General features: G+C 43.9%; 1 protein-coding gene across 1 annotated transcript in view; it reads right to left on the reverse strand.

Annotated features, from left to right (window-relative positions):
- Positions 1-10976: 10976 nt before the first annotated feature.
- The window catches only part of USF3 (upstream transcription factor family member 3), a 49588-nt gene continuing 32853 nt past the window's right edge, over positions 10977-27711 (reverse strand). Inside the window, exons 7-8 of the mRNA XM_088450775.1 lie at positions 26732-26828; positions 10977-21126 (exon numbers count right to left, since the gene is read on the reverse strand). Coding sequence (XP_088306901.1) covers positions 14849-21126; positions 26732-26828 — 6375 coding nt within the window. The 3' untranslated portion in view covers positions 10977-14848. The remainder of the gene's footprint in view (positions 21127-26731; positions 26829-27711) is intronic.

Raw genomic sequence — 27711 nt, forward strand, 5'->3', positions numbered from 1 at the left:
GAATTTGATCGTGCTCACAGAGCTCTACGTCCGAAGGGTCTTGCAACTGATTGTCCGAGAGACGTTATATGCCGTGTCTCACAGAAAGAATAGATTCTACATAAAGTGCGTAATCTGGAAGGTGTGGAATTTAATGGTACCCGTCTACAAATTTTTCAAGAACTATCTTGGAGGACTCTCCAACAACGGTGGTTATTGAAACCTCTTACAGATTCCCTGCGTAAACAAGAAATCAAATATAGATGGGGATTTCCGTTCTCTCTACAGGTCACTCATGCCGGTAAACATCTAGTTCTCCAGTCTCCTGCAGATTTACCTGATTTCTGCTCTGCTTTGGGCGTGGAGCTTATTACACTTCCCGATTGGCAGGCTTTTTCACTTCCTCTACTTGCTCCTCTTGGCCGTCCGAGAAGAGACCGTTGGCAACAAGTACAGCATCATAAAAAGAAACCTAAAGGTCCTGACTCCCCTCCAGCATCGGACCCTACCTGATCTATGTTCAGCTTATTAGAGGGTTTCCCTTCATTGAGACGATATTCATTCCTGGCTCTTTCTATTAATTCTTTTTTGCAGAATTGTTATTACAGTAATGTTTAGAATTGGGCCGTCCGGGCCTCTTTTGTTGTTAGAGGCTTATTAGATCTCTTTCTTCCCAAGGTCCATTTATAGTCAGATATGTTAGATTAATTGAGTTACATACCTTTTTTTTTTTTAAGTTAAAATGCTAATATATGCCTTCTCTCTATTTACCTGTTTTAAAAAAAAAAAAAAAGGGAGAAATATACTCTGACTACATTTACTTCTTTTTTGAGGAGTTATGTGATTATGTTTATTTACTTTATATTGATAATACTGTGTGTTTCTACTAGATTGTTTTTTTTGCTTTTTTATTGGATGGCGTGGGCACACCGCCCCCTGTGTGCCCCCTACCGCTAATTTTTTCCCATGACAAGGGTTCCCTGGTGGTCCCCTTATTGTCCGGCAGCAGTTTTTTTTTCTTTTTCCTCTCATAAATGTATTGCTATACTATCGCAATTTCCGTTTTTTATGTCTCCCCTTCATTCCTTCATGTTTCTTCCCTTTTTCCCTTTCCCTCCCTCCTCTCTTACTTAGTCCCTCTACTAATTTTTTTGTATTATCTGATGTATTCTTCTCGGTCATGTTGCCTTAACCCTATTCTCCACATATGGCTGCTTCATTACGTATAGTCTCTATTAATGCCAGGGGACTGAATATCCCAGAAAAGAGAACCCAAGCCCTTCGTTCTTTTCATGCGGATAAAGCAAATATCGTTTTTGTACAGGAAACCCACTTCCGTCACTCCTCCTCTGCTCCTCGACTTAATAATCAATTTTACCCCATAACTTATTACAGTAATTATTCCCAATCAAAATCTAAGGGTGTTGCTATTCTTTTCGCTAAACATTTGCCTGTCACCAGTGTTGAAGTGCATGATTTGGAGGAGGGGAGATGCCTACTGGTTAAGTGCTCTATTTTTAATCAACTTTTCACGTTTGTTAATATTTATGCACCAAACCAGGGCCAGCCAACCTTTCTTGAGAGGGTTCTGGATAAAATTGATACACTCCAACAGGGGATCTTGATGGTAGGTGGAGACTTTAATTGGGTTCTGGACCATCTACTAGACACCTCGTCAGGCTCCTCATCAGTCCCTTGCCGAACATCGAGGAAGGTAAGACGGTTGCTTTACACTCATCAGCTGTCCGATGTTTGGCGCATCTCACATCCATTAGATAGGGACTGCTCATATTATTCTAGTTCCCACCAGTCCTATTCCAGGATAGATTACATATTAGTTGGCCATAGATTTCTACACTTGATACAAAACACTTTTATAGGAGTGACAACCTGGTCTGATCATGCTCCGGTAGGGGTGGACATCTCCCTTGGATTTTCTGATCAAATCACTAGTTCTTGGCGTTTTAATGAGTCCCTTTTGTCTGACCCTTACTGTAGATCTCAGTTAGAAGAGGCCATTGATACATATCTAGATTGTAATATCACCCCGGATGTATCTAGCCTCACTGTATGGGAAGCCCATAAATGTGTCCTCAGAGGAAAATGCATCCAACTTGGTTCTTATTTAAAGAAACAAAGGTTGGGACAGATAGACCATTTATTGCAGAGAATACAGGTTTTGGAATCTACTCACAAAACTTCCCTTTCCTCTGATGTTTATGTGGACTTATTCCAAGCTCGTTCAGCCCTAAATAAACTTCTACTCGACAAGGTCAAACATTCTTTCCGAAAATGTCGTAATCGATATTATCGTTGGGGTACTAAACCCGGAAAGATGTTGGCAAGAGCTTTGCGAACTCAGAGAGCCCGTTCCTTTATCCCTTCTATTAAAGATGGGAGGGGAACAGTTTTCCATGATACCCATAAGATTGCAGACGCTTTCTGCGCATATTATTCTGCGTTGTATAATTTGCCTGCCCCTTCTGCATTTCCTGATGTTCTTGGGAAACAACAGGCCATAGAGGCCTACCTCACTAGAATTGGATTCCCCAAGCTGGACGACCTTGCCAGTGGGGACTTAGAGAAACCTTTCACTTTAACTGAGTTGTTGGAAGCTATTAAATCCACCCCTTCCGGGAAAAGTCCTGGCCCTGACGGTTTTTCTATAAATTACTATAAAGCGTTTAAGGACAAACTGGCTCCCCCATTGTTGGAGGCTTTCAACTCGGTTTCCGATAGGACCCCCTTTTCAGGCCAATCCCTAGAATCCCACATTACGGTCATCCCTAAGGAAGGCAAGGACACCTCCCTCTGTCCCAGTTACCGTCCAATCTCCCTCCTTAACATAGATATTAAACTGTATGCTAAACTTTTATCAAACAGATTAAAACACTTTCTACCTTCTCTGATTCACAATGACCAGGTGGGGTTATTATAGCCCTTATTCATTATATCTTGTCTACTGATACTCCAGCAATCCTACTGTCTACTGACACCGAGAAGGCGTTTGATAGGATAGATTGGAGTTTTATGTCTGGAATATTGAGAAACTTGGGACTCGGTCCTATTTGCCTTCAACGCGTTCTTGCTATTTATCGTTCTCCCTCTGCCCGCATTAAGGTTAACGGCTCCCTCTCTAACTCCTTTTTCATTAATAATAGTACTAGGCAGGGCTGTCCTTTGTCCCCCCTGATTTTTGTTGTGTGTATGGAAGCTTTGGCAAGGTCGATTAGACTGAATCCAAATGTATCTGGCTTTAGATTACATAATGATGAATATAAATTAGCTTTATTTGCTGATGACTTATTGGCCACGATTACTAATCCTGTTATTTCTCTACCAAATTTGGTGGAGGAATTTAGGATATTTGGTGATATCTCAAACTTTTCTAAATCGGTGGCCTTAAATATTACGGCTTCCCCACAGATGGTTTCAGGCCTTAAACCAGCGTTCCCTTTCACCTGGCACCCTTCCCAACTTACATATCGAGGAGTTAATCTTACTAGAGATCTCTCTCACCTATTTGAGGCCAATTTCACTCCCCTTCTGAGCAGGATACGCTTGGATTTGAGATTATGAAAATCAGGACCCTTCTCATGGTTTGGGAGGCTGGGCATTCTCAAAATGAATTCTCTTCCCAAGATCCTTTACTTGTTACAAACCCTCCCAATTCAACTACCTCCGCGATGGTTCCTGGAAGTCCAGGCCCTTATTAGAGATTTTGTTTGGGGAGGAGGCAGGCCGCGTTTGAAATTAGATGTCATGTCTCGCCATAAAGAGCGGGGTGGCCTACGCCTCCCAAATATTAAAGGTTACTATCAGGCCTGCATCCTACAAAGAATTTTGTCTTGGTCCAGACCAGACACCTCTAAACAATGGGTGCACATTGAGAATCAGATGCTGAAGATCCCTCTATCAATAGCCCCTTGGCTCCCTGCCCTTCCCAAAATCTCTCACCCGACCATTGACCCTACGTTAAGCTCTTGGAAAACACTACGTAAATCCCCCTCGATATCATCATCTCACTCCCCTCTCGCCTCATTTCTGTTTAATTAACAATTCCTCCCAGGCCTGGACATTAGGATTTTTCATCCTTGGTTAGTGATAGGACTCTTTAGGTTCGGACAGCTGGTGAGTGGTGGTAGTTTTGTGCCCTTTGATGAGGTCTGTCAGAAGTGGAATTTACCCTCTCGGGAATATTGGCGCTACCTCCAGGTACAGCATTTTTTGCAGTATCTTGGTCCCCCCAAAACTTTATGCTTACCCTGTACGCCATCTGAGCAATTATGTATTAGCCCTGTCCCTCCAATTCACACTATCTCGCTGATTTATAATTTTCTTTTAGCAGATGCTAGCCTCTCTCTCCCCAATTTTACCAAGGTATGGGAACGAGAGCTCGGGGTCGACCTAACTGACGATGAGTGGGAGAGAATATTTAAGTTGGCTCACGCGTGCTCTCCTAGTGTCGGTGTTAGGGAGACTCAATATAAACTGTAATCACGTTGGTATAGATGCCCAGATATTCTCTCTAAGATGGGAATTGGGGTCCCGAATATATGCTGGCGTTGCTCTGGGGCTCCAGGTAATCCATTCCATATATGGTGGCAGTGCCCTATCCTTCAGCCTTTCTGGACTGAAGTTCTCAACCTTTCCGCAAAAATTTTAGACGAACCGGTCCCTACAGAGCCAACATTATGGTTGTTTCACCTATCATCAAGGCCCCTTTCACAGTACAAGAAAACTTTATTATGTCATTTGAATAATGCTGCTAAAGCAGTTATTTCGGTGAAATGGCGCTCCTCCTCTCCTCTCCTCCAACAGTTATGGATTGGTTCACTAGGCTGGATCTATATATGGATATGGATGATATAATGTCCTCTGCTGATGGTGATTATGAGTCCTTTAGAGATACTTGGTGTCGCTGGTTGAATTTCAAGGACTCAGTGTTCTTCAAAAGTATTCTTTCCACTTCCCGCCCTCTAGTTTCCTAGATTAGTATCAAATAATAATTAATAACGTATAATGCTAATTCTTGCGCATCTGCACATGGTTCAGACATTAATTAACAGCTATACTTTTCATTGCATTTCTCTTAATTCCCTCCCAATAAGTACTGATAAATCTGTGATTATATTATGTGATACGAGGTGACTACTTTTTTCTTTCTCTTTTTTTTGTCTTCTCTTCTTGCTTTACTATATCTACTCCCCTTCCTTCCTCCCCCCTCTGCCCTTGTTGTTTAGTTATGTCTTTGTCTGCTTGTGTTGTGTCTTTTTTGTGTTTTTTATATATAAATGGGTCTTATGTTGTGATATTTTATGATGCCACTGGTACTTTTTGTGATTGAGGTTTGCCGTTCTCCAGTGTCGTATTTCTGCTATATTGTCTTTCCCGGCAATGACCCCGATATTGTCTAAGTAATTGTATTGTTATTCTATTGATTTTTTCTACAATAAATACAATTTGCACTAAAAATTATAAATAGATTACAAAAAAAAAATAATACAAATTATATATCAGAGATATAGTATGAGTCGGGGAGGCAGAGCTAGCACATTGTTTAGTTTTTACTCCTTTTGAGTCTTAGGAGGGCCAAGAGATTGCAGGAAATGACGTAGATAATGCCAATATTCCTCAGATGATAGGGTCACTTCTCACGTATCTCAGCAAAAGACATAAAGCCACTTCCACTCATCAGCTTTCAGACCTTGAAAAGTCCCACCGCATACCAGGAATGGAAAGCTTTAATATCCATATCCGGAGGGAATTATTAATTAAAAACAAATGACCTAAGAGAGGAATTTAGTGAGGATATCGAGGACTTCCGTATAGCTTTCCAGCAACTTAAAGTGGGACCAATAGTAGGATGAGAGATATTCGGGAGGATGGGAAGCCATGGGGCTATTGATATAGGAATCTCCATTGCCTGGCTCTCAATTTGCACCCATTGTTTGGGAGTATCTGATCTGGACCATGGCAAAATTCTGTGGAGAAGACAAGCCTGGTAGTATCCATTAATATTTGGGAATCGCAACACACCTTTGTCTTTGTGATGGAACATAAGGTCCAACAGTGAGAGACTGACAGATGAAGATCCCGACGGGCGCCCGTAAGTATACTAACCCTCCCCTTAGGGATGCCTAACCTTAACCTCCCCCCAGGGGTGCCTAAATCTAACCCCCCCTCCCCGCACCCTAAACCTAAGTATACCGGGGGGGTGCCTAACCCTAACCCCCCCTAGTGTCTAACCCCTCCCTTTCCCTAGCCTAACCCTCTCCACCATCCCCGGGTTAAGTGCATACTTACCCAGCAGGACGACGATCGGTCTGGCATCCTTTGGCATTCCGGCATTGGGATTAACATAGGAGTCGGTATTTCAACGCCTTGCCAGGATGACACGCTCGGTCTCATAACTACATCCCGTAAAATTGGTCTCAAACAAGTGGGAGAGGCCCCTAGTAAGAATGACATCCAAATATTTTAGGTGAGAGGAGTGCCAGGTAAATGGAAAATGCCGACTTGAGGCCCGCTACCATCTGAGGTGCTGTAACATTCATGGCAACCGATTAATTAATTTTAAAGTTAGGTCCCCAAAAATTTTTAATTCCTCTAATAGGTTCGGTAATGAGATGATAGGATTTGTAATCGTGGTCAGTAAATCATCGGCAAAGAGAGCCAATTTGTATTCACCGCTGTGCAACCTAAAACCGGATATATCCGAATTGACCTTGCCAGAGCTTCCATACATGAAATAAAAATCAAGTGGGATAAAAGACAACCTTGTCTAGTCCCATTGTTAATGGAGAAGAAGTTAGAGAGTGTTACGGTTCATGCACGGTTGTGTAAGACCTCTAGAGCCAGGGAGAGAATCTTCCACCATTAACAGCCACCCGTTGTTCCCTTAGTGAATTATTTATACACCGGTACTTAGGTGGCCGCCTGGATTTACGCCTCCAGCAGTGGAGGCTTACACAACCGGCGAGAGACTGCAGGACTGCTGACTAGGACAAGACAGGACAGTGATGTGGCAGTCCTTCCACAACTGGCTAACTGGAGTGAGGCTGCAGGTAATGGTATTGAAACAGGCATAATGGACAGGATACACCAGCAGCGACAGATAATGGGTCTCAGAAATGTCCAGGGACAGTGGTGCAGCTGGGTAGCTGCATGAAGAATGGTGATAGCATGGGAGCTACTTGGTGCGGCTGGGAAGCCGTACGGAGAATGGTGGTAGCACGGAAGCTACTTGGTGTGGCTGGGAAGCCGTATGGAGAATGGTGGTAGCACGGGAGCTATTTGGTGCGGCTGGGAAGCCGTATGGAGAATGGTGGTAGCACGGAAGCTACTTGATGCGGCTGGGAAACCGTATGGAGAATGGTGGTAGCACGGGAGCTACTTGGTGCGGCTGGGAAGCCGTACGGAGAATGGTGGTAGCACAGAAGCTACTTGGTGTGGCTGGGAAGCCGTATGGAGAATGGTGGTAGCACGGGAGCTACTTGGTGCGGCTGGGAAGCCGTATGGAGAATGGTGGTAGCACGGGAGCTACTTGATGTGGCTGGGAAGCCGTATGGAGAATGGTGGTAGCACGGGAGCTACTTGGTGCGGCTGACAGCCGAGATGAGATACAGGCTATGATGTGTCTGGAGCAATATGGCAGACAGGTGAACTCTGGCACGACAGGAACACAGGTAGGAAGCCGACTAACACGACTTGGCTGGACTCTGGAATGAAAATGCCACAGGCAGCAGCAGGGTATATTTCACAGGCTAATACTAAACAGACACATAGGTGCAGGACACTGGAACTGTGGAACTTGGGGAAAACGGCAAAAGTTCAGACTTCAGAGAGACATGCATACACTGGTTGTCAGACAGTATAACCGGCATGGAGTGCAAGGCTGGCTGAAACTTAAAGGAAGTAGGGTCCAATCAGAACCAATTCCTGGAGAGAGCACTTCCTAATCAAAAGGCATGTGTACACCTGAGCTCTGAACACAGACCGCTAGTAATTAGTGAAGCACATGATACAAAACACACAGACAGACATGAATGACAGGCTATGATTAATACAAAGACAAGACAGGATTACCAGCATCCAGCAAAAAGCCAGAACAAGGACAGGACATGATGCAGTATCTCAGTAACAACTATGACTGGGAACTGCCACCAAGATGATTTTCTAACCGCAAATCCTAACAGAGAGCCAGTAATTCTAATGCGGGCCGAGAGGGATTGATAAAGGGCAAGGTTACGCTGAAAGCAGACAGGGCCCAATCCCAGCACCCCAGACATAAAGCTCCAATCTACCACATCGAATGCCTTCTCCACATCCGTAGACAGTATAATAGCTGGGGTGTCCATTGACATGATCTGGTGAATGAGAGCTATAATTTTGGAGGCACTGTCCCTAGCTTCATGGCCCGAAACAAACCCTACCTGGTCGCTATGAATCAGAGAAGGTATGACATTTTTCAATCAACTCGCGAGAAGCTTCACATAAAGCTTAACATCTACATTGATAAGGGAGATTGGGAGGTAGCTGGGACAAAGTGAGGGGATCCTTGCTGTCTTTGGGAATTACCATGATATGGGCTTCTAGGGATTGGAGGACGGGGTCTTATTCGATACAAGGTTGAAGGCCTCCAAAAGTAAAGGAGCCAGTTTGTCCCTAAAGGTTATATAATAATAAGTCAGGGCCAGGGCTTTTCCCAGAGGGGGTAGATTTGATAACCTCCACCAGTTCACATAAAGTAAAAGGCTTTTCTAGTTCCTCACTGGCAAGGTCTTCAAGTTTAGGGAACCCATCTCTAGAAAGATAGGCCTTAATGGCTTGTTTCCCAAAAGCGTCAGGGAAGGCCAAGGAAGCGGTCGAACTGCTTTAGGACATCCCCATGGTATCCCCGTGGATCCCTATGGACCCTGAAGAAGAAATATATAGTTATGGTAGACTTACCTAGATAGCTCTTTTTCATCGAAGTCCATAGGGTCCACAGGGCACCCACCCTGACGCACCTGGCTTCATTGGGTGATTTTTCTTTTGGTCACAGATTCCCTCATCTGGTGTACAATTGTTCTTCCTTTTCCTGCCTTTAGGCTTGATAACTAAACTGAAGTCCAATGGCTAGGGTATATATGGAGGACCCGGGGCATTCTGGGAGCCAAAGTTTTAACCGTTTGGTGCCTGGTCTTCCAACATAATATCCGCATGGTATCCCTGTGGACCTCAAAGAAAAGGAGTTACCTAGGTAAGTCTACCATACGTCTATATAACCAGACTCCCACCCCGGTTCCAGTTGTGTTTTAGTCAGGTGCTGCTCTGGCTACAGATTTTGGGTCTCATTCAGCTTGGATCGCAAGTCTGTGAAAATATGCAAATTAATGCGAGTGCAGCACTATACCAAGATGCCCACCAGCTTATAAAGCCGCCCACTTCCCATTACATACATCCACAAATCAGTTTATCGGTGACATCGGACCTATGCGCAGAGTTGTGGTTGAGCTGACCTTGACTCTCAACCTGCGAAGCTTCCTGTCGCCATGTAGAGCTCTGGCTGCGTGTGCCGTCTCTAGGGCTTAATTATGCACACCCCTGTAATGGCCTTCGAATGCACAGGAACGCTTGTGTTCCTTCAACCACCCCCCTCTCCAACCCCAAACGGCACTTACTGTCAATCATTTCTCAGTGGCTCTGCGTGTCCTCTGCGTTTGCTTTCGCAGCGGCCAGTTCGTGCACTGTGGTGCGTACGCATGTGCAGAACGCAAACATCGACCGGGTGTGTGCAAACGCAGACTTCCGAATGAGGGCCTTTAATTCTAATCCGGTCCCGACCCGGTTCAGACTGAATACAACACTAGTTTAACTGTTGCTTAATGCACCTTTTCTTACAATACTGTCCTGCTGCATTTCTAATAGTACTATAACATCCATCATGAGTTATATTCGACCTTCTCTACCCCAAACCTCCCGTACCATCAGTGAGCAGATATCCAGGTCTCTTCCGGGCAATCCAAAGTCCGCAGACCTGGCACAGGTATTAGTTAGTGATGAGGCAATGGTGAGGCAATCAAGCAGAACCACTGGTACTGGTCAGAGACCAACCCTCACTGGATGGATGCCTGTAGGGTTGTAGTCCCAGCAGCTGGCAGGGTGAGGTTTGTGTGGTACCCGTATTGTGGGACCATTCTTCTTTGATGCAACATTAACTGCAGCACTTTAATTTAAGAGGTTGTTTGATAACAATCTGGGAAAAATGTCTTCGTCAGAGGATGGGTCATATCTTAATCTCTTCCACCAAGATGGCGCCGCACCTCATTATGGAGTCATTGTCAGGGAATATCGAGATGTGCAGTTTCTCTAAAGGTGGATTGGACATAGAGGTCCAAGTCCAGTGGCCCCCAAGATCCCCAGATTTACCTCTGTTGGATTTCTTTCTGTAGGGTTACCTGAAGGAATGGGGTTTATGCTGTGAAGATACAAAATCGTTATCATCTGCAACAACGAATTGTTGATGCTTATGCCCAGATTCAGCCAGACATGGCGGTCAAGGTTAATCAGGAATGGGAATACGGAATCGCCTTCACACTGCTATATGGTGGACAGCACTTTGAACATATCCTATAAACTTTATGTTAAAACTCGAGAATAAATAAAGACACACTAAAAGGGAGAACGCCATTGTTTTTCTTATGAAATTCTGCATCTGATTGATATATCACGATTAGCTTCCCAATTACAAAAATTAGAGGTGCATCCAAAATGGCTGACTTCAAGATGGCTGCCATACCCTAAAAAGTTTCCCCCCCCTCCCATATCACATGTGTAGGCACTGGATTAATATCTTCTTACTCATTTCCTTGTTATAAGGGTGTTATCACCGTGTGTGTGTATTCAACAACATTTCTCCTCAGATTCCTGGTGCACCGTTGGTGTATAATACAATAGCAGGACACAAGTGGAATGAGAACTTTTATTTTACTAATAAAATATCTTCAGCTCTTTACAAATAATTATTACAACCAGAGTGTTACATTAAATAAAAATCATTGGAAATCAAAACATACCATGTGATTTGCAAGACCCAAAGCACCAATATAAAATCAATCAAATTCCAATTCCCAACACCCCCCCTCCCCTCCCCCGGTAATCACTCAACCCTCATAAACAGAACATATCTGAAACGCCAAGTGGTGCGGGCTTGATTCTCCTCAAATTTTCAAAAAGTATAAAGAACTATACATAAAATGTACACAGGAGACTGACATCTCCTCGCAATTTACATATGTACATGATATATACAGAGGATGAACACTGAAATGCGTCGGGCGTTTTACTGAACTTCCTGCTGGGATCTCTGCTATAAGATCCTGATTCTCCTACCTACCGCCGAGCGGATATCTGTATACAGAGGACACTGCTACCATAAACTTGTATCTTATATAAAGACATTACATACAAATTCTGCAGTAACAGAACGCGTGGGGAAAAACTAACTAAAAGGCGCAAACAGCCTATAATAGCAATAGGTCTAACAGAATCAAAACCATGTACCTGATATTTAAACATAATGTGTAATGAATTTATTTTTCTTATAACTGAAGCGGCCTGTTCCCGTCACTTTGTGGTAAACTGCGTAATGTCAGAACATAACGCGTTCCGCTCCCTCATATTCCCTGTGTGTGCGTATAATAGAACCAATATATGTTTCAAGTTACTGAGAGAAGCAGAAGGTGGGAGATATTTATTTTCCTATATAGTAATTTTCATACACAAGGGGGTATATTTACTAAAGTGTGGGTTATCAGAAGTGGAATGTTGCCCCTAGCAACCAGATTCTACATAACATTTATTTAGCACCTTATAGAAGATAATAAGGTAGAATCTGATTGGGCAACATCTCCACTTCTAAAATCCAGCATTTTAGTAAATATACCCCTAAGCGTCTTATGTGTAATCAAACAAGAAAAAAAGCAAAAACAATTTGACATTCACAAAACATTGCTACATAATCAGCGTTTACATACAAGGTAAAACATACCCCGCTCTGTACAAATTCTGGTCAGCTTTATTTTTACACTGCAATTTACATTAGACCTAGTACATGTCAATTCCAAATCTAACGCTCTCGGTACATCTCACACCTGCCCCAGCAGCATGATCTTGCTAAGGTATATTTGTTGTTTTTTTATACTCCCATCTCAGAATCAGGCCCTAAATTACCAGCTCACAAGTAGATAGGTTGGAAAGCTGTAACATATGCTTATTTTGCATATTTGAAGACTTAAAAAAAAAAAAATTTAATTCACAAATTACCAATTTGCACATGTGAATTTTCAAAAGGGAAAAAAAAAAAAAAATGAGTGAGGCGTCCGTCTTATGACTAACGGCTCAATTACAGGATTCCCCCCCTCCCTCCCCGAATATCTTTACTTTTCACATATTCCTAGAACTTTTGTATCCAGGTTTATGGATATTACTTACGCCTGACAAGCAATACAGCTCTAGCAGTCCTTACCCAAGGGTGTAGGGCTCATCAACAAATTACACCACGAGGGAAGAGTAAGTATTGCCCCTAAGTAAATCCCCAGAAATCTTTGCTGTGAACAGGGTAAGTTAATGTAAATCTGGTCACATACAGTTCGGATTGAACAATGCGGCAAATTGAACAGACAGATGTCAGACAACTAGAAGGCGTTAGGTTTGTGCCTGCAGATATCTTAACATTGCAATCTGCTCATTTATCCGAGTGACTGAGACTCTGGACCCGTACGTTAGGCCAAGCACACAGACAGCTAAGCTTGCACATAGATCCGGCACCAATCAGGCTCAACAGCCAGGTGGCACAGTCTGTGGGCACATTAACAGGTCACTCTCTACTAATAATACGGACACGCTATGCCAGTCTCATACACAGGCACTGAGCCAGTTCTACAACTGGGAGGAGAAACACCTCCTATACTGGGACAGATTTATCCACAACCAGAGAAACGTACAATACTTTGGTCTCATTTCCAGTTGGCAGTAAATCCAGCACCAGGTACAAATCGGCCCCATGGCCAAGCCACGCTGCACTACAGAAGGTCGCATTTAAATGTCTGGACAGATTTGAGGGGGTATAGCGTTTTGAGTGTCTGAGCTGGGGGTTGTCTGGGTTTGCACATCAAAGCTTAACTTTAAATTTGCAGTGTAGTAGTAAAGTTATATTGAATGCAGCCAGTTTTGTCATTTAAAAAAATGAATGATTACTTTTACACCACGTGCATTGCAAAAGGTTTGTCCTGGTGTAATTTTGCACCCCGTACCTGGTTTGGCCTGAACACGAAATGTAGACCCTTTGGGCTTTGCTTTTAAGGTTTTATGCCATTAGAAAAAAAAAAAAAAAAAAAAATTTTTAAATTGTGCTCCTGCTGTTATATACACATTAGACTGCATGTTAGCGCAGATTAGGATGCGTTGTGAGCGTTTACAAAGGTCCGCCCTTTAGCGTGGGGAGCCACACCGAAGGCATCCCGCAGACAATAATACTGTTTTGGTTGTGACTAGACCATATACAACAAAGCAAGCAACAAAAATGAAAAAGTTTTTCTTTTTGTGCAAATTAAATTTAGGATCAATGCATATACACCCCATTGTTTACTGTAGCCGCCAAGCAAATGCCGCCCGCTTCTGGGATTGCAGCATGTGCCAAGTACGAATAAATGATTGGCGGTCAGTGGCTCTTAAAGTGATAAAGATACCTGGCGACACTTAGTAATTAGGTGTTAATATCTCCAATTGACACCTTAGTAGTGAACATATTATACATGCGAAAAATCGTGAGTTAGAATAAACAGATATTTAGAAGGAGCCTCTCACCCACACTTTAATAAACCTTAATAGATCCAAAAACCCCGATGGGCAAATCCTAGTCACTTACAGGACTATTCTGGCTGTAAATACATACACACATATACAGGAGGGCAATTCCCTTTTAAATTAAAAAAAGTCAAATAGCAAATATTTTGTTCCCACTGCTGATATGGCGAGACGTAACTGCAATTATAACCGTAACATCAGCGGACTTAGAGGACGCAGTGCCATCCACTAAATGCAGAGTAATAATAATGAAGATTTTTGTCTAATGGAATAAACTAGAGATAAACCTTATTCAATTTCAGCCAACACTTCAAAAAGCCTCTCTCTCTTTATATGCGGACTATAGGTTATATTGTCAGGATTCAGACACCCCACACAGCTACTTTACGCGGTTCGTTGCTTTTAAGCATATCTCTTGAACTGTAACCCGACCTATAGACCGCGTGCGGCTTTTTGTTGTGCAAAATGAGATTGAGGGGTTGAAAAATATCACGTTATCAATAGCAACGCAGGGCCAGCCTTATAACAACTTCGATGACAAACAATGATGTTCTATAATAACGCGATGGATAGTAAGCTCTTCCACCAAAAGGGAGATCTTGGGATCATCCCCAATACAATAAAAGTCTTGGGACATTTTACACTACTGGTTTCCAGTAGCTCACAATGTCCCAGATATGAAAGCAGTAAGGCTAGGGGCCATTGTTGGACCACCACAAACTGGTCGGATGCCAAGAGCTTGGACTGAAAGATGCCGACTCGGGAACCAACAGAAATATGAGCATTAGTTAAGGTTGAGAGTAAATATGATGATGATATGGGAAGACAAGTAACAATGTAACACTTACATATACATGTCCATTAATAGGCGTAAAACGTAATTATAGAATTCTCAAAATCGCCAATTAAAACAAAACCAAACCTGCAGAGAAATGTACCCAATATATATATATATATGTACATGATTAAATAAGTGAAGGGCCCCCATTCCACAGAAACTCATCCAGGGTCCACGGGATTACACGGCCGAGCTGGAGTCATGCCCCAATATATGGCTTATGTTGTGCGCGGGACGATTTGATGCCTTAGAAGAGTCCAAAGCTGACGAGTGCGATATGGAAAGTAGGGGCGACATGGCGGAGCCGTCAGCGGGGAGCGCTGCGGCGATCTCTGGAAAGAGGGACGTTAGGTTGAAGTTGGAGAGGTGCGAGGGATTGGCCATGTGCATTGGAGGCATTTCGGGGAGAAGAGGGAATGTGGTTTGGGAAAAGCCCACAGGCCGCGGCGGAGACAGTATGGAGCCGAACCTGTTGTTCAAGCCGGAGCTGTTGGGCTTTTCTGTGCTGGGGTTAGGGAAAATCTGGTTAGAAAAATAGGGTATGGTGAGATCATTAGACAAACTGGGGTGAGCTGGTGAATACGGCGGGTAAAAAGAGGGCAACGTGTTCTGTGGGTCTACAGGGATAAGTGCAGGTGTCCGTGTAGCGGCAGTCTGTGTGACCGGGGGAATGAAAGATGCATTTGCATTTATCGGTGGGTTCATTGTGCCCTCTGGTATGAACGGAAAGCCAAAATTTTGGGCCAGGGTGTGCTGGTCAGGGGCAGTATTGTCAGCGGACACTTGAGCGCTGTCCGGCATGAAGCGAACAATACTGGTCCTCTTTTCAGTAACCGGCTGCTGGCGCCCAAGTATCATGCTACCGGGACCGGCTAGGGGAAGGTGAGGCAAGGCAGAGTCAAACACATTGCCATGTCTTTGGTTCCCAGATCTGTTTCTTTCCGACTGACGGGCTTTGGAATCGGGCTCCTCCTGCAAAGGATGTCGTGAGCGTTGGGCTACCGGGGGATTGGCATGCCTCACCGTTTGTCGCTGGTCAATATTTACATGGGGAACAGATTGATGAGGAAGTGGGGGATGGACCACGCCGTGCATGTTAATGGAGACTTGTATGTTCAGTTGGTTCTTTGCCCCCTGGCCATCAGCTGGCCGCACAGAATTGGACTTCTGCATGGAACCGTGAGGGCTTGTGTTCCGTCCCTGGATGTCTCCAGAGGAAGAAGAACTGGAGAAGGGGATATTTAAAGAATTGTTCCTTGAGGTCACTTGTCCCATGACCAGGTCGCAGCTTTCCCTGTTCTGTCCTTCACTCTCTCGCCGGAGGTGCAGCGTATCACGAGCTGGTGGTGGGCAGCTGAACTCGAGGCTGGAGGAGGAATTATACTGTGGCCTCTGGTGACCCGATATGGACCTGTGATTGGCGCTCACCTGCTCTCCGATATGTGGGGCAAATAAGCTCTGCATAAAGCTCTGGTGGCAAGAATTTTCATTATCTCGAATGGGAAGAGTATTTGCCAAGGGTACTTCCTGCGTCGCCTGGTATTGCAGGTGCTTTTGCCGATCCATGGCAGAGTTCGGATTCTGACTGATTCTGTAGCTCTGTGACTGCAATCCCCTCATGCTGGATGTAGAGCCGCCATCATTGCTTCTTGACGTCTGGACGTCAAAGTTAGTTGGCTGCTGCTGATTCAAGCCACCCAGCTTAAAGGTCTGGCAGTCAGGCAGCCGCTGGGGATCCATATTGACTACATGTTCTGTGGACATGCGCCCCTGAATGTTATGAGCTGGTATAACTTTATTCCGGGAAATGTCCAAATACTTTCTCATTTCCAGTTGTTCCGGCACCCTTGAAGTTTGGATGGAAGCTCCAAGCCTCTGTTCAGAATTTGAAGTGCTCTTACCTATAAGTGCCTCTGCAGAGTAACTGGAAACCCTATTCCTTTCCTGCCTGTGTGGAGCACACGTCATGTTCGTTGGCCGAGAGACAATGCTGGGCTGGGAGACCATCTGCTGCTCCAAACTCCTTGAGGTCATAAGTCTTTGGACCTGGTTGTGACCCGACAAGTGCTCAGAAGAAACTACAGGCCCCTGCGATCGGCTGCCGATTTCCTGTTGGTGCTGATGACGCATATCCTGACTCACGTGGCCTTGCGGGTGGGCGCCGTGAAGGCCGCGGGACGCAGTATTGCTCTCACATGTTTTTTCTGGCTGGCCAGACCCGAAATGAGGAGGAAGCTGCTGCTGCATTTGTTGGCGGTGGGGCTGGGCACTTTTCTGGCGGTTCTGTTCAGAAAGATGCTTCTGTTGTAAAGACAACCTTGCCGCGTGGGATCCCTGCACAGGGACCCGTTTCTTTTGCAACTGAGCGTCTTGTTGCATCATCCTTTGTTGCTGATTGTTGTGGGACTGAGAGCGAACAGAACTGTCGACAAGAGAAACCTGGTGTTGCTGCTGGTACAGGTGATGCTGGTCACGCAAGTGCCCGGCTTGCTGGGGCTTTAAATACGGGTTGCTGTTATGAAAGGGTAACTGCTGCTGGTGCTGCTGCTGCAAAGGCTGAAGGTGCTGGTTTCCCATCTGACTGTGGTCTGAAATGGAAGGCTGCGAACTGCAACGAATGTCCGTTTGTCGCAGATTTGAGTTTACACAGTTATTTGGCGGGAACAGATTGGAAAGTCCTTCTCTGTGGCCTTGGATACTCCCAGACATCGATGACGAGTCGGAAGAGATGTGACTGACTAATATTTCGTTCTGCTCTGCAACGCTGTCCGGCGGCTGTAACCGTTCCAGTCGGATTGGTGCTTGACACTGCTTTTGCCTCTTGGCTGTGGAAAGTAACCCGTCCACATGAGCGGAGCGTTTGTTAGACTCTCTCCTACTTTCCGCTTGCTGTTTTAAAAGGGAATCCGTGTTCTGAGTCGCCTGCATACTGGCGGAGTTCATATTGTGTAGATGCCCGTGAGTGTACTCTGGCAAGGCGGGTGTCACGTTTGTTTGGCTTTGGTAAGTGCTGGAGGACAGCGCAGGGTTCGTGGTAGTAGGGAGAGGTACGTGCTCAGATGTCTGACACATACTTGCACAGTTCAGAACGGAGTGGGTAATTCCACCTTGGTGCAATAAATTATTTATACTCATACTGGTCACACTCTGGGACTGGGATCGAGACGTTGGGATCTGTAGAGAGAAACTGGCGAGATTCACTCCTGGCAGGCAATTACTTTTGTCCACCGAGCGATCAGCACAAGGGTGCTCCTTCGCATCCAGAGCATTGAAAGTATCTGATGTAGGAGGAAGATGAGAAATATTTTCTTTGGCTGATTGTGGCTTGAACGGCAGCGGACAGTCGGCATGCAAAGCACCTCCTTCTACATTCTTGGGAACAGTAAACGCAACGTCTGCCTGTGTTCTTGATCTTCCCTTCGAAAGACTTTCCTGGTCGAATAGAGCTTTTGAAGCCACTGCAACGATATCATTTTGCTCGGAAAAAGCACAACCATTAAATGGTGGCACTAACGAAACACCACCGACCACTTCCTCTCTGCTGGTATCTGGCAACATCGAGGCCACAGAAAAATTACGGCTACTTACAGAGCTACCGGACAGGGGAGAATCTGTCTGACGACTGGCCACACACTGGCTACTTTCTTGCTCAGAGATACTGGTCTGATTTTGTGCAACTTGGACAATTGAGGAGCTGGACTTGGTTTGTCCAGAAGAGAGAGATTCCTTTGACTTGACTTCTCTGTATAATATCCCATGATTGTCAAGACCCTTAATGGTGGCTTTTACAGGTGGGGATTTCCTATTTGGCTCATCGGTTAAAATCTGTACTTCCAACAAGTCGGTGGCAGTTAAAGTCGCAGGGTCTCCTTCGGTGAGGCAAGGTCGGGAAACCATGGCAGTTTCGGTATTTCCATTTGTGGTTAATCCAATCTGCTCTTGAGGAACCTCGGCAACTAGAGACTCTTGGACGGACTGATGGTTGAATGGAACAGTGCTGGATCCAATACTAGCTTTAAAGCATTCCGGGGCCAAAGTAGGTGGCATTTGCTCATCCTGAGCTATACAGACTTCATCGGCAACAAGATCTTTAGAACAGTCTGTGGGTAACGGCTCATGATGCACCGATTCAAGCAAGACATTGGCTACTAAGCTTGCGTTCAATGCAGACGATGTGCTCGTTTCTTGAGTTGTGTCCCTCTCTGCAACTTTTTGTGAGCAACCATCTGATGCATCCGCTTCCTCGTCTACTGTAATGAGAGAGGTTGCCAACACAGACGCACTTTCCGCTGGTCTCTGATCTGCATCACTGGACTGCTGTTTCGGAACTTCTAAGCACAGCAAATCTGATTTAGTTGTTGCACTGGAATCTTTCTTTACAGAAGCTCCTTTCTTCACAACAGATTTTTTGATGGTCTTTTTTGGCTTTGTGTTGGGTGGTGTCCCACCAACAGGTTTCACAGATAAAGACTTTGCCAGTAGAGAAGCCACGGGTAAAACGGAGGACGTTTCAGTATAGGTGGGTACCACACTGGGTCCTGCCACTGAAGCACAGCTCACGGGTATGTTGTTGGCAGTTGCTGAAGGGGGATTAAGCGTCAACTGCAGGCAACTTTGTCCAGACATCTGAGATATGCTCTGGTTGAGACTGGCCAAAGCACCAAAGGTGTTGAGTGCTACGTTTGTGTTCGGATCTTCGCTAGTTGTCGCCTGGAAAGTTTGCATAGGCGTTTGGTTTGAAGTGCCGGCTGAGGGGGTCATGGGTTGCAGTGCAAACAACTGTCCATTTAACAAAACTGTTGGTGGCTGTTGGTTTGATGTGGCCGTAGACATGGGCACTTGCTGAATTGCATTTAAATACTGTACAGACGTGGGTCTTGGCAGTATATGAACAAGGTGTTTTCCACCGTTTGTCTGTTGGACCATCGCACTTTGCACAGAGTTTGTTGGGCAAGCTACAGGGCTGGCTGCATTAATCGGCATCACCACAGACGGAGAAGGCTGAGCAGACATGAGAGGGACAGGGTTTTGGTTAGCTGTAGCTTGGATTATAACAATTTGCTGCCCCACTGCTGGCTTAGGAACAGGCGGACATGGAGCAGTTGCTGGAGGTTGGAGGAATATAATATTCTGATTGGCTGGAGCTGAATTTATTGCAGAACCAAAAGGCTGAGCCACTTGAATGACTTGCACAGGTGGCGTATTTAGCGGAAGGGCACTGGTTGCACTTTGCAGCTGTGGCTGGGTTATGAGTGACTGGACTGGAACAGGTTGGTAAGAAGACATTTTCACAATGACCTTTTCCACAGGATTGACTTTGGAAGGTGCTATGCCATTCACGCTAACGCAAGCGGTAATCTGTCGGTTACTCAAGGTCTCTTTGGAGACCGTTGGCTGCTCGGTCAATGGTGTAGGCATAATGGCGGATGATATACAACTTAACGGCTGCACAGTGTTTCCTGCAAGTTGCAGAGTCGTCCATGTGGTTTGAGTATTTCCATCTGATGGAAGTCGTGTTAAGCTGCTGACACTTTTCAGTTCGGGTAAGCTACTAGGAATGGACCAGCTGGTCTCCAGAGAAGGGGCAGGCGGCACCGGCTCAGCAGACCCCACTTGAACCTCTGTAGATGAATTTATTTCTCTTGAAGAGGTGTGAACTCTTAGGCTTGAATCTACGTCAACCTTGACTACATCATTCACCGTTTCAACACAACCAGCAGCTCCTGGCATCTCCTCATGAACTAAATTTGGAGGACCAGACTGATTTATCGCTGGTGTGCTGGACTGGGTTACTTGTGATGGAAGATGGTTTAAGGTGGAAGCAGCAGATTTAGGTATAAGGTCCAGGGATTTACTACCTGAACATTCCACCTTATTTTCTTCTGGTCTTACCTGGTTGGAAGAAGAATTAAGTGTGTCTGGTGAGCCAGCCAGAAATGTAAGAGGAGATATAGAGCTGGGTGGTAAGTGGATGGTCTGCTGGCCCTTGGATAAAATGAGGCCAGCAGTGCTAGGGGCTAAAGTGGTCACAGGAAGACTCTGTTCCGGTTGTTGACTTGATGTGGATGTGGATGCGGACGTCGAGTTTTGCGGACAAGATTTGTCCAAGGGAAACACCCCTGAAATTGTGATCGGTGTCACCAGGTTGCAAGTTCTCTGAACCGGCACAACATTGGCCGTTTGCTTCTGCAGGTTCTGACCCACGTTGAACGTGATTCCGTGCACAGCGGTACCCTGGTTAGCAGAACCCAGCTGGTTACCATTTAGGCAGAGCGGAAGCTTCTGGACTTGCTCAGTGGGAATAACCAACGAAGCCTTTGCTCTCCTGGCGTTCCCTTTCCAATGCAGCGTGGGATCGTCGTATAAGCAGATGCCATTGCTCTTCAAAAGCTCTATGTAACGAGCGTTTTCCTTCTGGATTTCGGTCAACTCTCTTCTCAACTTTTTGATCTCGCAGGCTAGAAAACACAAATGTGAAATGAACATTAACTCATCGAAGATCACGAAAAAAAAAAAAAAACCACAACGCTGCGCACAGAGCAGGAAGAAGGAGGTGTAAACTCCCATCTGTGCCGCAATACCCCGAAAATACAGTTGTTTAACGTTGCAGGGAAAGGCGGTCACGTTTTATAAATTAGAACTTGCAGAGGCCACAAAAACTGAAGGACTGAGCACATAATTGCTCCCAAAATACTGGTTCCTGCTCACAAAACTGCTGCACATACATATAGAAACCACTAGTTGGTATTCATTTGTGTAACAGAATTTGGGGTGCCGGAGGCGTGGTTCCCGGGGGTTATGTAAATTCTTAAATTAATTTGTGTCAATTTTTTGATGATCGCGATCTGTCTGGGAGATTCAAAATGTGTCATACATAGTGTATTGTGTGTCATAATTCCAGCATATACAGGACCAGCGATCACAGTAACCATTATATGTGTCATACATAGTGTATTGTGTGTCATAATTCCAGCATATACAGGACCAGCGATCACAGTAACCCATTATATGTGTCATACATAGTGTATTGTGTGTCATAATTCCAGCATATACAGGACCAGTGATCACAGTAACCCATTATATGCGTCATACATAGTGTATTGTGTGTCATAATTCCATCATATACAGGTCCAGCGATCATAGTAACCCATTATATGTGTCATACATAGTGTATTGTGTGTCATAATTCCAGCATATACAGGACCAGCGATCACAGTAACCATTATATGTGTCATACATAGTGTATTGTGTGTCATAATTCCAGCATATACAGGACCAGTGATCACAGTAACCCATTATATGTGTCATACATAGTGTATTGTGTGTCATAATTCCAGCATATACAGGACCAGCGATCACTGTAACCCATTATATGTGTCATACATAGTGTATTGTGTGTCATAATTCCAGCATATACAGGACCAGTGATCACAGTAACCCATTATATGTGTCATACAAAGTGTATTGTGTGTCATAATTCCAGCATACACAGGACCAGTGATCACAGTAACCCATTATATGTGTCATACATAGTGTATTGTGTGCCATAATTCCAGCATATACAGGACCAGTGATCACAGTAACCCATTATATGTGTCATACATAGTGTATTGTGTGTCATAATCCCAGCATATACAGGACCAGTGATCACAGTAACCCATTATATGTGTCATACATAGTGTATTGTGTGTCATAATTCCAGCATATACAGGACCAGCGATCACAGTAACCCATTATATGTGTCATACATAGTGTATTGTGTGTCATAATCCCAGCATATACAGGAGCAGTGATCATAGTAACCCATTATATGTGTCATACATAGTGTATTGTGTGTCATAATTCCAGCATATACAGGACCAGCGATCACAGTAACCCATTATATGTGTCATACATAGTGTATTGTGTGTCATAATTCCAGCATATACAGGACCAGCGATCACAGTAACCCATTATATGTGTCATACATAGTGTATTGTGTGTCATAATTCCAGCATGTACAGGACCAGTGATCACAGTAACCCATTATATGTGTCATACATAAAGTATTGTGTGTCATAATTCCAGCATATACAGGACCAGTGATCACAGTAACCCATTATATGTGTCATACATAGTGTATTGTGTCATAATTCCAGCATATACAGGACCAATGATCACAGTAACCCATTATATGTGTCATACATAGTGTATTGTGTGTCATAATTCCAGCATATACAGGACCAGCGATCACAGTAACCCATTATATGTGTCATACATAGTGTATTGTGTGTCATAATTCCAGCATATACAGGACCAGTGATCACAGTAACCCATTATATGCGTCATACATAGTGTATTGTGTGTCATAATTCCATCATATACAGGTCCAGCGATCATAGTAACCCATTATATGTGTCATACATAGTGTATTGTGTGTCATAATTCCAGCATATACAGGACCAGCGATCACAGTAACCATTATATGTGTCATACATAGTGTATTGTGTGTCATAATTCCAGCATATACAGGACCAGTGATCACAGTAACCCATTATATGTGTCATACATAGTGTATTGTGTGTCATAATTCCAGCATATACAGGACCAGCGATCACTGTAACCCATTATATGTGTCATACATAGTGTATTGTGTGTCATAATTCCAGCATATACAGGACCAGTGATCACAGTAACCCATTATATGTGTCATACAAAGTGTATTGTGTGTCATAATTCCAGCATACACAGGACCAGTGATCACAGTAACCCATTATATGTGTCATACATAGTGTATTGTGTGCCATAATTCCAGCATATACAGGACCAGTGATCACAGTAACCCATTATATGTGTCATACATAGTGTATTGTGTGTCATAATCCCAGCATATACAGGACCAGTGATCACAGTAAGCCATTATATGTGTCATACATAGTGTATTGTGTGTCATAATTCCAGCATATACAGGACCAGCGATCACAGTAACCCATTATATGTGTCATACATAGTGTATTGTGTGTCATAATCCCAGCATATACAGGAGCAGTGATCATAGTAACCCATTATATGTGTCATACATAGTGTATTGTGTGTCATAATTCCAGCATATACAGGACCAGCGATCACAGTAACCCATTATATGTGTCATACATAGTGTATTGTGTGTCATAATTCCAGCATATACAGGACCAGCGATCACAGTAACCCATTATATGTGTCATACATAGTGTATTGTGTGTCATAATTCCAGCATGTACAGGACCAGTGATCACAGTAACCCATTATATGTGTCATACATAAAGTATTGTGTGTCATAATTCCAGCATATACAGGACCAGTGATCACAGTAACCCATTATATGTGTCATACATAGTGTATTGTGTCATAATTCCAGCATATACAGGACCAATGATCACAGTAACCCATTATATGTGTCATACATAGTGTATTGTGTGTCATAATTCCAGCATATACAGGACCAGTGATCACAGTAACCCATTATATGTGTCATACATAGTGTATTGTGTGTCATAATCCCAGCATATACAGGAGCAGTGATCATAGTAACCCATTATATGTGTCATACATAGTGTATTGTGTGTCATAATTCCAGCATATACAGGACCAGTGATCACAGTAACCCATTATATGTGTCATACATAGTGTATTGTGTGTCATAATTCCAGCATATACAGGACCAGTGATCACAGTAACCCATTATATGTGTCATACATAGTGTATTATGTGTCATAATTCCAGCATACACAGGACCAGCGATCACAGTAACCCATTATATGTGTCATACATAGTGTATTGTGTGTCATAATTCCAGCATATACAGGACCAGTGATCACAGTAACCCATTATATGTGTCATACATAGTGTATTGTGTGTCATAATTCCAGCATATACAGGACCAGCGATCACAGTAACAAATTATATGTGTCATACATAGTGTATTGTGTGCCATAATCCCAGCATATACAGGACCAGCGATCACAGTAACCCATTATATGTGTCATACATAGTGTATTGTGTGCCATAATCCCAGCATATACAGGACCAATGATCACAGTAACCCATTATATGTGTCATACATAGTGTATTGTGTGTCATAATTCCAGCATATACAGGACCAGTGATCACAGTAACCCATTATATGTGTCATACATAGTGTATTGTGTGTCATAATCCCAGCATATACAGGAGCAGTGATCATAGTAACCCATTATATGTGTCATACATAGTGTATTGTGTGTCATAATTCCAGCATATACAGGACCAGCGATCACAGTAACCCATTATATGTGTCATACATAGTGTATTGTGTGTCATAATTCCAGCATATACAGGACCAGTGATCACAGTAACCCATTATATGTGTCATACATAGTGTATTGTGTGTCATAATTCCAGCATATACAGGACCAGTGATCACAGTAACCCATTATATGTGTCATACATAGTGTATTATGTGTCATAATTCCATCATATACAGGACCAGCGATCACAGTAACCCATTATATGTGTCATACATAGTGTATTGTGTGTCATAATTCCAGCATATACAGGACCAGCGATCACAGTAACCCATTATATGTGTCATACATAGTGTATTGTGTGCCATAATCCCAGCATATACAGGACCAGCGATCACAGTAACCCATTATATGTGTCATACATAGTGTATTGTGTGTCATAATCCCAGCATATACAGGACCAGCGATCACAGTAACCCATTATATGTGTCATACATAGTGTATTGTGTGTCATAATTCCAGCATATACAGGACCAGCGATCACAGTAACCCATTATATGTGTCATACATAGTGTATTGTATGTCATAATTCCAGCATATACAGGACCAGCGATCACAGTAACCCATTATATGTGTCATACATAGTGTATTGTGTGTCATAATTCCAGCATATACAGGACCAGCGATCACAGTAACCCATTATATGTGTCATACATAGTGTATTGTGTGTCATAATTCCAGCATATACAGGACCAGCGATCACAGTAACCCATTATATGTGTCATACATAGTGTATTGTGTGTAATAATTCCAGCATATACAGGACCAGCGATCACAGTAACCTATTATATGTGTCATACATAGTGTATTGTGTGTCATAATTCCAGCATATACAGGACCAGCGATCACAGTAACCCATTATATGTGTCATACATAGTGTATTGTGTGTCATAATTCCAGCATATACAGGACCAGTGATCACAGTAAACCATTATATGTGTCATACATAGTGTATTGTGTGTCATAATTCCAGCATATACAGGACCAGTGATCACAGTAAGCCATTATATGTGTCATACATAGTGTATTATGTGTCATAATTCCAGCATATACAGGGAACCCATTATATGTGTCATACATAGTGTATTATGTGTCATAATTCCAGCATATACAGGACCAGCGATCACAGTAAGCAATTATATGTGGCAGTAGGACCATCCTGCCTGAGCGGAATGTTATTATTTCAGACGTGGGCTCCATTCCAGAACACTGGAGCAAGACTGTGGGAGCAGCAGAAGAACCTAGCACTGCCCTGGACATATATGTACACATTGGTCTAATTGTGCTAATTATTTCATTTGTGATACGGAGAAGGGGGGTTTCCAGGCTACTGGAAACCCCCCTGCGTTTGCCTATGAAAACTACCATGGAATGGAAACGTTTATATTGCAAGTCCCGGTGACCAATATTCAAATTGTACAGGCTTGCTGTGGATGTTTAAAAAATAGGGGTCTAGGCTGATGGGACCTGAAGTTTAACTATTTGGTACCAAGACTGTCCTTCTCCAGGTTATACCCACAGTCATCCCTGTGCCCCCTAGTGGATCAAGAGGAAATATACATCTACATATTACAAAACACACAAGATCGGAGCAGAAAAGCTCACGGGATCTAGGAAGCCCAAGAACTTAAAAAAGTATTCAAGTAAATGATGTGCATTTTCCCTGGCTCCTTAATATATCTCTCCTGGCCCCGGGATTTGACTGGCTGGCACTTGAATTCTGCTTTACTTTGCCCACAGCCGAGCCTGGGTCAGCCCTCACCTTGCTCCTCCTCTCCGCAATTCAGCAGCAGCTCATCGTTCTGTTGCTTGAGTTCCGTGATGTACTTGAAGGCTTGTTCCAGAATCATATTTTTGCTCTGGGGGAAATCACACAGGACAATCAGATGCAGAGTCAGCTCCGTATGCACAGACCGCAAATAAGCATCTAAATGTTACCGAGCAAAATAAGCCCATCAGGGTTAGTGGCTCAGTGGTTCAATGCACCAGCTGGGATTGCTGGAGATTCAGGTGTATGGGGTCAGCTAGGTCTTAAACTGGACAATTTACTTTGTCTCCTTTGTACAGAACCCTTCACTAAGATTTAAGAAAATGAGACGATTACCTTTAATACCAAAGTGGATCACAGGGACCAGCCATTTAAGAAATTAGTCCCATTGTAGATTATGGTTTTGTGTAAAATCCCCTTAAGTGCCCATCACACTGCTCCCCATATCCTCATTAAAGTACCCATCACACTACTCCCCACATCAAGTGCCCATCACACTGCTCCCTACATCCTCCTTAAGTGCCCATCACACTACTCCCCACATCAAGTGCCCATCACACTGCTCCCCACATCCTCATTAAGTGCCCATCACACTGCTCTCCATATCCTCATTAAGTGCCCATCACACTGCTCCCTACATCCTCCTTAAGTGCCCATCACATTGCTCCCTACATCCTCCTTAAGTGCCCATCACACTGCTCCCTACATCCTCCTTAAGTGCCCATCACACTACTCCCCACATCAAGTGCCCATCACACTGCTCCCCACATCCTCCTTAAGTGCCCATCACACTGCTCTCCATATCCTCATTAAGTGCCCATCACACTGCTCCCTACATCCTCCTTAAGTACCCATCACACTACTCCCCACATCAAGTGCCCATCACACTGCTCCCCACATCCTCCTTAAGTGCCCATCACACTGCTCCCCACATCCTCCTTAAGTACCCATCACACTACTCCCCACATCAAGTG

Source organism: Taudactylus pleione, unplaced genomic scaffold (assembly GCF_031769625.1).
Source record: "Taudactylus pleione unplaced genomic scaffold, aTauple2 ptg000523l, whole genome shotgun sequence".
Lineage (NCBI taxonomy): Eukaryota > Metazoa > Chordata > Amphibia > Anura > Myobatrachidae > Taudactylus > Taudactylus pleione.